Source organism: Lipotes vexillifer, unplaced genomic scaffold, assembly GCF_000442215.2.
Source record: "Lipotes vexillifer unplaced genomic scaffold, Lipotes_vexillifer_v1.1 scaffold1011, whole genome shotgun sequence".
NCBI lineage: Eukaryota > Metazoa > Chordata > Mammalia > Artiodactyla > Lipotidae > Lipotes > Lipotes vexillifer.
The window spans coordinates 2,587,594-2,598,520 of NW_006787698.1; the positions used below are offsets into that span (position 1 = coordinate 2,587,594).

The window sequence follows — 10,927 nt, forward strand, 5'->3', positions numbered from 1 at the left end:
TTAGGTGCTGTTACTATTCCCGTTTTACAGATAAAGAAACTGAGGGCTTTGGCCACTTGCCCAAGATCCTCTAGCTGGTAAGAACTGAGATTTGAACCCGGCAGCTGGGCTCCAGAGTTTGTGCTCCTAAACCGTATGAGTTTCTGACTGCCGCTGTAACAGATGATCACAGCCCTGGTGACTTAAAACAATACATTTATTGGGCTTCCCTGGTGACAGAGTGGTTGAGAGTCTGCCTGCCAATGCAGGGGACACGGGTTTGTGCCCCAGTCCACATGCCGCGGAGCGGCTGGGCCCGTGATCCATGCCGCTGAGCCAAAAAAAAAAACCAAAAAACACTGGAAAACAATACATTTATTATGCTGCAGTTCTGTAGGGCAGAAGTCTGAAACTGAGGTGTCAGTAGGGCTGTGTTCCTTCTGGAGGCTCTAGGGGAGAATCCGTTCCTGGATTTTTCCAGCTTCTAGGGGCTGCCTACATTCCTTGGCCAGTGGCCCCTTCTCCCATCTTCAAAGCACATCACACTAGCCTGTTTACAGCATCACATCTCATTCTCTGATCCTGACCCTCCCACCTCCTTCTTTTTTTTTTGCTGTACGCCGGGCCTCTCACTGTTGTGGCCTCTCCCATTGCGGAGCACAGGCTCCGTGGCATGTGGGATCTCCCCAGACTGGGGCACGAACCCGTGTCCCCTGCATCAGCAGGCGGACTCTCAACCACTGTGCCAGCAGGGAAGCCCCCGCCTCCCTCTTAAAAGGACCCTTGTAATGACGCACCCACTCGAATAATCCAGAATCACCCCTCATTCTAAGATCCTTAATTGAATCTCAACTGCCAAGTGCCTCTTGTCATGTAAGGGAACAGGCTCTGGGGATTAGGGCGGGGACAACTTGGGAGAACCATGACTCTGCCCACCCCAGCATGCACATGGTGTAAAACACCATCCCTGTACTACCACGTCCCGCCCTGCTTTAAACTCTTCCTTGGCTCCCGTGGGCCCCAGAATCAAGTCCAAGTGTGTCTGCCTGCTTTTAGGCTTCTGCCAGCTGCTGTTGCCCTCCCACTGGCCAAGCCAGACCTGCAGTGGAGCTTGCAAGCTATTCTGGGCATTGCTTTGCTGCATAATTTCCTCAGTCTGCAATGCCTTCCCACTTCCTTCTTTGTCTGGCCGGGCTATATATTCATCTGGGCCCTAGTTAGACACATTTCCGCTTGCAGGAAGCCTTGACCCCAGCCTGATTCCCTCCCCCTGGCCCATGCCTGCGGTCCCCACCAAGGAGTATTTTTCAGAGCTCCAAAATAGGTTCGGAGCGTTCTAGTTAAAGAGTGAAGCGGGGCGGGGGAAGAAATGCATCATGGCGGTCTGCCCACAGGTGTGTGTGCAGGTGTGTGACCAGGTGCATCTCTAATCGGAACTCCTCAAGGTTCAGAGAAATCCATGAAAGGTCAGGCTGTGCTGCAGGGCACTGTGCTGAGCCAGACTCCCATTATCATGTGTGATACTCAACTCTATGGGGTCCCCATTTTACATGCAAGGAAACAGAGAGGTTAAACCACTTAACAGAGTCACACAGCAAATGGGGGCAAGGTCAAGAGGCTTGGTGGCAGGGAGTCTAGGTGCAGAGGGGCAGTGCACGCAGTGGGAATGGGCAGCTCCGGAACCAGACTGCTGGTGTTTTTGAGTCCTGAGCCTTCTAACAACTTGTTTGCTGTGTTATCTTGGGCAAGTTACATAGCCTTTCTGTGCCTCATAAGCTTTTCAAGAGTTAAAGACCCTGGAAGCCTTAGAATAGGGTGTGGCATACAGCACTCAGCCTGAGCCACTTGTGAGTCACCCAATCACCATTTTTTTCTCCCCTCCAGCCTTTGCACACGCTGTCCCCTCATCTGGGCCTGCGTCTTTCCCCACTCTCTCTGCTCACCTCTGATTCCCCAGGCTGGGTCAGGGCCCTGTGACGGAACCGTCTGGTGACACCTTGAGTGTTGGGACCGGATGGGTCCTGGTCACTGCTCTGTCTTCAGGACCCGGCACAGGGCCCGGCATGCAGTGGTCGCTCAATTAACATTTATTGAATGTGCAAAGCAATGGATACTGCAACCTCTCCCCGCCCCGTGCCCCCCACGGATCTCTCAATTTCAAACATAACGCCTGCATTAGCTCTCAACCCCCAGAAAGGCAAGAAACTGGGGTAGCAAAACAGATCGGTTATTATTATACAGTTGCAAGTGGGGACAGGGTGCTCAACATCTGTGAGGGAGGGGGGCTGCCTGTCTTCTTCCGAACGGGCTCCAGGAACACAGGTCCCAGGGAGCTGGTGCCTTGTGAGCACTGGCCCCCTCCTCCCCACATGCTCTTTGGGAGAAGCCGGAGCAGGGAATGTGTGAAGAGAGGGGGATGAGGAGGGATGAAGGAGTGTCCGAGGCAGGGACATGATCACAACAGCTCTCGCCCGCTGGTCGTTTTGTTGACTTTGGACAGGCCTTCCCGGAACCCAGAATCGGTCATTCTGCAGGAAGACAGACAGTTGAGGAGATAGTCCCTGAGCCGAGGGGAGCCAGGCCCCGCCCACTCAGCCCACCACACCTACCCCAGAGCCTCTTGGCCCCGCCCAGGCTCCACCCCCCTGCCCCGCAGCCCCGCCCACCCAGCCTCTTGCTGCCCAAGCCCCACCCAACCCAGCCGAGGGCTCACACTTGCTTCATCTGCACATCCTCCTCGTCCTCCTGGGGCAGCTGCAGGTACGGGTTATCCCTTGTGGGCTGGAACTTGTAGCCCGTGAGCACGAAGAAGGCCAGAGTGGAGCCCTCCACCAAGAGCTGGGGGCCGACGGGGCAGAGTGGGAGTGTCAGGCACACACCCCCACCTCCACCACCACTGTGTGGGCCACCCTCCACCCCACCTGGGGCCTCAGTGCTCACCTGGTACAGCCACTGCCACTGGAAAGGCACGGCCACCCGCAGCAGGATGGCGATGATCCGTGTGAAGTAGATGTAGCAGATGACCTGCAGGGACACGGGTGGGCAGAGGGCTGAGGGACCACTGGGGATGCCTGGGGAGGGGGGCCGGGGATTATGGGCAGAGGGCAGGGGGGCGGGGCTCCGAGGGACTGCAGATGGAGGGGTTAGGGTGGGTGTGCCAATGGGCTGGTTGTTCCCCCTCCCAAACTTCCCGAGTGAGCACAGGGCTCGTACCATGACATAGTAATGCCGGAACAGCTTCAGCTTGGCCAGGTTCACTGCCACTGAGGGGTAGGCACAGAGAGTGGGGGTCAAGGGAAGGAGGCAGGGGGCAGGACGAAGGGGACAGGGGTGGAGAATGGCTGGGGACAGGAGGACATTTGGGTGAGTGTCTCAGGGGCATAGTGCGGAGGGGGATGTCCCAGGATGGTGAGGGGGTGGAGAGGCAGGAAGAGGCAGTCAGAGGGGATGGAAGGGGCATCCAGGGGTCAGCAAGAGTGACCAGGAGCAGGCCGAGGGCCGAGGGCACAGCTCACCCTTCCCATCAGTGCCAGACGTGTCCTGGAGATGCCGGATGGACCTGGGAACGAGTGGGTGATGTGGGGGGCAGTCAGCACTGCCTCCACCCGTGCCTGCAGGGGAGGGGGTTGGGTGGGGGTCCTCACCAGACCACGGGGAAGAGGATGGCACCGCAGCAGATGAGGTCCACCAGAAAAAGGATCTCCTTCCAGAGGCCGTAGTCGCTGGTGCCCTCCTCACGGGACTCGATGACAATGTAGGCCACGTTGGCCAGGACCTGCGGGGCGGGGGTGGGGTGGGTGGGCCCAGCCTGCACTCATGCCCACCTGCCCACCCTGGGGCCGCCAAGTGCACCTGCAGCGAGACCACGATCCCGAAGACCTGCTTCTCCTTGTCGGACAGGATGCGCCTGACGAAGGCCCAGCCAGAGCCGATCAAGGCGATGGTGATGAAGAGGAGGGCGCCCTTCAGCCTGGCGGAAGCGGGCAGGGGCTGTGGCGAGACTCGGGGGCCCAGCCCGCCCACGCCCGCCTCCTGCCCCCGGCAGAGAAGGGCACTCACAGGTGCGTGACGTAGTGCATGACAGCAAGGCCTTCGATGGGGCGGCCCTGGCTGTTGATGAAATAGTAGTTGATCTGGAGGTGGATGGACGGACGGACAGTCAGACAGATGGACGGGAGGATGGAGATGGTGGTGGTTTGGGAACACCGACAGTCACTGTCGGTGGGTGGCCAGGAAGTGGGCTGAACAGAAGGTCATGATCAGGATGGTGAGTGGACTGAGAAAGGGACAGTCACAGCCAGAACGGCGGCTGGACAGATGGCTGGACAGTCACGGCCGTGACAATGGAGGGAAGGTCATAGTCGGGTGGATGGACAGTTAGACAATCAGCCCAGTGGACACTCACAGCTGGACCCACAGACAGCCAGACTGAAAGGTGGGCGGTCACAGCTGGACAGGACTGGATGCACAGCTGGCCACGGTGATAAAATGGATGGACATATGTATGGACAAATGGAACTCCCAAGCCCAGGGTCTGCAGAGACTTGAGGAGTGGCTTCTAGGGGCTTTTTCCTGGCCCCTGACACCCCAGCCCACCCCATCCTGCTCCCGGCCCAAGGCTCTCACACTGTGGAAGAGGAGAGAGACGCTCTTGGTGAAAGCCAGGGCTGCCATGAGCCAGTGGATCTTGAAGACGTTGTACCTGGCAGCGGGGTCGGGGACAGAAGAGAGTGGGAGGGCATCAGTCAGGGGTAGGAGTGGGAAGGTGTGATGAGGGGAGGTGGGGAACCCCCAGGGGCAAAGGCATTACGTGTTCTTGCAGAGGATTGACACCCAGAAGATGCCGGAGGCCAGGAAGCAGGCGGACATGACCATGTACAGCTTGAAGAGGGGGATTTCCGCCGCCGACAGGAAGCCCTCGGGGTTCTTCTCCCGGATCATTACCTGGGGAGGGGACAGAGGTGGGCAGGGGGATCGCACACTAGCTCCAGACTTGCGGGGCCCTGATTTCCGAGCCTCGGTCTTCCCGTCTCCCTAATGGGCACGGAGTACCTGGCCTGCAGTGAGCGCTCCGCGAACCTGCTGCCCACCCTCCTCACCCCTGCTCACCGTGATGTCGAACGGCTGCTCCCGGCCCGGCACCGAGTTGTAGCAGTTGTGGAAGTTGAGGTTGTACTGGCCTTCCTCGGCCCTAGAGCCGATCACCACATGGAACTGGGAGGTGGGGCAGACAGAGGGGAGAGGAGGCCTCAGCGTGGGTGGTCCCCGCTCTGTGGAGGGGAGGGGCTGCAGGCACCCCCGGACACTCACACTGAAATTGTAGGAGTTGTTGAGATGGCCCAGGCCCAACACCAGGTCCTGGTCCTTTCCACCAATGCCCTGAGGGGACAGAGGACCTCCATGGAGCATCAGCCGGCCCCCCCTGGGGCCGGGGCTTCCTCCCTCCTGCCCTGGCTTCCCCATACCTGCTGGTCGGCTTGTGACCCTGTGGGTTTCAACGTGGCCTTGTCGGGTGCAGTAGTGGTCCCTGCCAGGGGCAAGCAGGTGAATTTAGAGATAGACAGACAGCAGAATGATGGGCGGGACGTGTGGAGCGGCCCTGCCCGCCCGCCCCTCCATGCCCGCACGGCCACCCTGACTCACCGCCATCCACCTTGGGGCTGACCATGTGCTCTGACTTCGGGAGCTCTGGTTCGGAGGGCGCTTCGGGGAGGAGCCCGGGAGAGATGAACAGCTTCTTCTGTTCCCCATACTTTTGAACCTGGACCCTGTGGGATGAGGCTGGGAGGCTGAAGGCTGGGGTCAGGCACACCTGCTCTGCTGAGGGACTCAATGGCCCCTTGGGCCCTCTGGGGCTCAGCGTCGGGCTCCATCAGTGGTCACCAAGTTGCAGCATTTGGCCACCACCCATCGAGATGGCTGCTGCATCCCTGAGCTGCCTGCACCGAGGATTAGTTGTCACTTCCTGTGACATTAAGTCACTCATTCTACTGAAGTACACACTATTTAAAAAGAAAATGCTGTATATACAGAGAAGCAACAGAGTATCTTTGGACCCTGGGTTCAAATCCCAGTTTTCAGCCTCAGTTTTTTCATCTTTAGAATGGGGATAATAACAGTGTAAGCAGTCAATGAGTTAACACCTGTAAAGATCCCAGGACGCTGCCTGGCGCACAGGGTGCATCCTACAAGCACAAATGACTTGTATTAATTCTCACAACACCCCTCTGTGTTAGGTCTTCTGCCTTGAGACCCTAATACTCCCTGGGCACTCCTCCCCTCTCTCCCTCCCATAATCAGAAGTCTTGAAGGCAACATTAAAAAGCGAGTGACGGGAATTCCCTGGCGGTCCAGTGGTTATGATTCGGTGCTTTCACTGCCGAGGGCCCGGGTTAAACCCCTGGTCTGGGAACTAAGATCCCACAAGCCGCGTGGCGCAGCCAAAAAAAAAAAGCGAGTGGCTTTCTCCAAAGGAGTCAAGGTTCTTTCTGGCTGGTTCTGATTCCACCTGATCAGCTCATGTGGGTAGCACAACCAGGGAAACCCCAATGATGGATCTTAACGGAGCCACCAGCCCTCCAACTCACTGCAGATCCTTGGTGTTGATGAGGAAGACAGCCAGGAGATTGCTACTGTTTTTCCGGAGAGGACAGTCGTGAGGGTCCCGGCTCTGGAGAGTGGGCAGCAGGCAGCCTTGGTCACCCCCTCCCACTGGTCCAGCCTCACTCTGCCTTCCTCCCCATCCACCCAGGCAAGGGAGGGTCTCTCCCTGCTCCCCGCTCTGGGAAAGGACAGGGACCTTTGGGTTCCAGATGATGACAGACCATCCTCCCCTTCCACCACCCCTGCCCCTCCTCACTCCCCACCTCCCCACCTCCACCTCTGCCCCCTCCACTCACTGAATAGGAAGGAACACTGCCAGATCGAACCCGGGTCAGACTGAACCCCACCTGGCAAGAAAAAGAGATGATGTGAGGGACACCAGCAGGGACCTCCAAGCCACCTCTATCAGTGGCAATAGTAACGTAACCTCGAATTTCCTGAAAGCCTACTAAGCGTGAGATTCCGTGTTCACTCACTTCACTGACTTTTCCCATCTGCCCCCAGCCCCCCAACCCTCTTCCTTTAACTCCTAACCATCCTTGCCCCTTGACTGGGATGTCACTTCCTCAGGGAGACCTTCGCTGGTCCTCGACCTAGCCCACCCTGTTTCCCCCCATTTAAAATGCTGATGTAAAAAATAAGTTAAATAGAATGTTCATGGCTCCCTGCCTTGGGCTCTGGAAGCCAACACACTTGGATCTACATCCAGGCTCTTGGACTCTGAGTAAGCCACATGCCTCTGAGTCTGTGTAAACACCTGTAAAATTGGGTTTACAGGTGTAATATTTTCACAGCATCCCTGAGAGGTGGCTATGACAGAACAGACTCATGGAAATAGATTTGCATGGTACCTGGTACCCAGCGGGCGTTCAATAAACACTAACTTTTCATTTCGACTGCAGGAACTGGGGCTGTCTTGTTCACTGGTAGGCTCCCCTCCCCCCAGCTCAGTGCCTAGCACGTACTGCATGAGAAATTATTATTCCCAAGTAACAGATGAGGAAACAGAGGCTCAGAGAGATCAAGGGACTTGCCCAAGATCACATGGGTGAGAGGCAGAGCTAGGATGTGAATCCAGAATTGGGGCGGGGGGAGGGGGGCGGAGCTCAGAAACTTGTGCACCTCTCCCTCCTCCAGCAAACTCCTCAAAGCCCCTCACCAATGGGGCTTTCTCATCTGTCTCCTGGAGGCCCAGCCGCAGGAGGCTCAGGTCCACCTCCAGAGAGCCGTTGGTGTAGAAGCCAAAGCTGTTCAGCTGGATGTCTGCTCGCTTCTCCCCCTGCCAGAGACCAAGAAGGCAGAGGCAGCTCAGACTTCCCACCAGCCCAGCCCCAGGGCTCTAGCATGAGGTTCCCCCAAGGGCTTCGGGCCCCTCTGGGTATCTCTATATTTAGGACAGGTCCAAAGGGTGACGGGAGAGGTTGAGAGGGCCAGCTCTGGAGGCCATAACCTTAGACCAATTCCAGGCAGGGACAGGGTGGCTCCGGATCCTCTGGCCACTGTTCGGAGAGTCCAGGATTCGACAGTCTGGGATACCTGGAAGTCTCCCTATCGGGTGAGCATCACCCGAAGAGCAGAGTTACGCATCTTGGGGTGCCTGGCCCTCACCTCCCGGAAAATGTTTAGATTCCAACTGAGCCCCCAAGATCCCAGTAAGTACCCAGAGGACCCTATTCTAGAACACCCAGGGACTTCCCTGGGTGGCGTCAAGGGTCCCTAGCGTCCCCAAAGCAATCCCAAGAATTTAGAGGACTCTGAGTCCGCCGTCTCCGGAGATGAACGCCCCCCCCCGCGGTGGGCGGGGCACGACTACAGCAAGGCTGGCCAGGCAACTCCAACAGGAGGACCGAGGGGGAATCCTCGGACGAGACCACTCCGGACCTGGAAGCGGGGGGCGCCGGACCGCTCCATCCGGACGAAACCACTCCAAGCCAGGGGCTTTTCCGGGCCAAAGCTGCGACCCACACCCCAGACCGCCGCGAGGCGGGACTCACCGTCAGCGTCAGCCGGTGGATGCGCCCAGAGCAACCGCCTAACAGCAGCAGCAGAAGTAGCCGCTGCCCCCACTCCGCGGGGCTCCCGCGGGCGAGCCCCCTCCTCTCGCTCACTGCCATCTCTGAAGCCAGCGCCTCCCCCGACACCGCCTCTGACGGCCCTCAAGCCCGCCAATCGCCGCACGGTGGGGGCCGACCCTTCAGCTTTTTTCAGCCCACTCAACCAATCAGTAATCGCCTCCTCTCGAGCCCGCACCCTGTACGACACCAAATGGACAGCCCGAGCCCCGAATGGGAGTGCCGATATCGCTTAACCCCGCCTCCACGCTCACCAATCACTAGAAAGATTGTCCCCGGATGTACTCCGATAAACAGTCCATCCAACCAATTGTGATGGATCTGATATCCGGCCCCTAAAGGGGAATTTTTCCATCCACTCTTAACTGACAGACCCATTCAGAACTACATTACCCAGAACGCAGGGGGAGCAAACAGCTCAAGGGGACGTTCAATAAACTACACTTCCCAGTATCCCTAAGGACGGACGTCCCCTTTGTTACCCCGGGGATGTGGCTCCCAGCCAAAGCTCAGGCTTTTGGTAAACACATGAATTTGCTAAAGCCTGTCCTGTTCTCCTAATCTTCCTGATCCACCGAGAGGCCAAAACCTGGCCCCAAGCTAAATCTTGACCCTACGATGACCCATGATCCCAGGCTGAGTCACCAGCCTTAGGGGGACCCTTCTGTCCTGGAGTGAGGCATCTGGAGGCCCATCCCCAGATCCCAGGCTGGTCTTGAGTCAGGCTGAATCCCGGCCCCAGCCTGAGCCCCCTACCTGCAGCTGAGCCCCGACCTCCGCCGAAACTTAGACTCCCCGACCCCCTACTACCCTCAGCCTATACTGAGCCTTAATCTCTGGCTGAGCTTCCACCTGGACTGACCTCAGATTAGGACTGACCCCTGACCTCAGATTAGGACTGACCTGTGGACCTTAGTTTGAGTCCCAGGCCTTCGACTGGGTGGCTGACCCCTCTGCTAAGCCTCCTATCCCAGTCAGACTCCATCCCAACTGTGGTGCCGACCTGGGATGAATCCCAACTTCATTTAGAGGCTGAGACCCTACTCCCAGGCTGAGCCACCGAGTTCCAGACCCCAGGCTGAATTCCTGATTCGACCTGATCCTCTAACCTCCGGAGCACGTCTACTTTGTAATTTGAAGTTTTCTAACTCAGAAGCCACCAGCAGGTGGGGCCAGGTCCTCGCAGAGCCATCTGTCCCAGTGTGCGCTCCCGGAGCGATCCTCCTGGGCTCCTCGGTTTTGTGTACTGGGAGCCTGCGGGCTCAGAGCCTAACTTGTCCCGGGGGTCCCGGAGCCCCCAGCTCCAGCAGGGCGACTGTCACCTCTGTAGCCAAAGAGAAAGCACCAAAAGAGGGAGAGGATGAAGGAGGTTGCTGCTAGGATCTCTCCCCTTTCATCCCAGTGCCTCAAAGGGATTAACAACGTGTGAACAGACTTTTATGACAGGGACGACAGACTTCCAAGCCCCAGGGTTCTAGGGGCGGCGGGGGTGGAGTCGGAATCCCAGGGTCGGTGCAGACAATTAAAACTGATTGTGCCTTAATGGATGCAACTGGAAAATGGGCAGGTGCAGGCTCGAACTGGACGGGAGCCGGGGAAAGGCCTGGGCCCGGCGCCCCAAGGACAGTTCGTCCTTAGTTTCCAGGCGCAGATTTGGGGAAGGAGGCAGGATGCGGTGGGGGCGCTAATGGACCAGGCCTTGGTGGAGGCGCGTCCTGGACAGGATCGAAGTCCTCCCATCCGCCCTGTGGCCGGAGGGACCAGACCATTAGTGGGACGAACGTAGACGTCTGGAGCCGGGCCGGCCCGCAAGAGCGAGGTGACCTCAAGTTCTCCCTGCGATGGGGTGGGGGAAGAACCTCTTGGGTTGGGGTTTGGCCCTTTAATGAATGGTTGAAAGGAAAAAGGAAAGGAAAAACAATCCAGGGCGGGTTAGGTGTGGGGAGGACAAGAGAGTCCTAAGGGATTTGGAAAATGGGTGGGGGTCCTTTAAGGAGTCTGTCCAGTGGCTTCGGGCGGCAACGTTCCTTTAAGAGGGGGCGGGGCGTCTGTGGGCCCCGCCTCCTGGGGTGTGCCTCACCTTTAGGGGGCGGCGCCGGAGCTCCGCGCGGGCGGGGGCGTGGCAGAGCCTATGGGGCGTGGCAGAGCCTGGAGTGGGCGGGGCATTAACGGGGCGGGGCCGGGCTCAGCGCCCTGGCTGAGTCTCCCGGCGGCGGGCGGTGGGGACCGGGGGCGGCGGCGGCGGTGGCATCGGCGGGGGGAGGGGGGGGTGG

General features: G+C 58.4%; 1 protein-coding gene across 2 annotated transcripts; it reads right to left on the reverse strand.

Moving 5' to 3' along the window:
* Positions 1-2,434: 2,434 nt before the first annotated feature.
* GPR108 (G protein-coupled receptor 108) lies at positions 2,435-8,696 on the reverse strand. Of its 2 annotated transcripts, none has more exons than XM_007460580.1 (18): positions 8,577-8,696; positions 7,742-7,861; positions 6,879-6,929; positions 6,567-6,649; positions 5,623-5,747; positions 5,445-5,506; positions 5,290-5,358; positions 5,089-5,193; positions 4,790-4,923; positions 4,606-4,681; positions 4,039-4,112; positions 3,832-3,949; positions 3,624-3,754; positions 3,495-3,538; positions 3,193-3,242; positions 2,920-3,003; positions 2,693-2,817; positions 2,435-2,507 (listed from the first exon to the last, which is right to left on the reverse strand). In XM_007460580.1, the coding sequence occupies exons 1-18, from the start codon at positions 8,694-8,696 to the stop codon at positions 2,435-2,437; spliced, it is 1,644 nt and encodes a 547-aa protein (XP_007460642.1). The 2 variants fall into 2 exon arrangements, with proteins under 2 accessions (XP_007460642.1, XP_007460641.1); XM_007460579.1 differs by having other exon boundaries at positions 5,445-5,527.
* Between the last annotated feature and the right edge of the window lie 2,231 nt (positions 8,697-10,927).

Coding starts and splice junctions, on each gene's coding strand:
- GPR108 (XM_007460579.1), bottom strand. CDS start 8,696: ATGGCAGTGAGCGAGAGGAGGGGGCTCGCCCGCGGGAGCCCCGCGGAG. Junction 5,528..5,622: donor CAGCCCCAAGGTGGATGGCG/GTGAGTCAGGGT, acceptor CTATCTCTAAAT/TCACCTGCTTGCCCCTGGCA. Junction 5,194..5,289: donor ACAACTCCTACAATTTCAGT/GTGAGTGTCCGG, acceptor CCCACCTCCCAG/TTCCATGTGGTGATCGGCTC.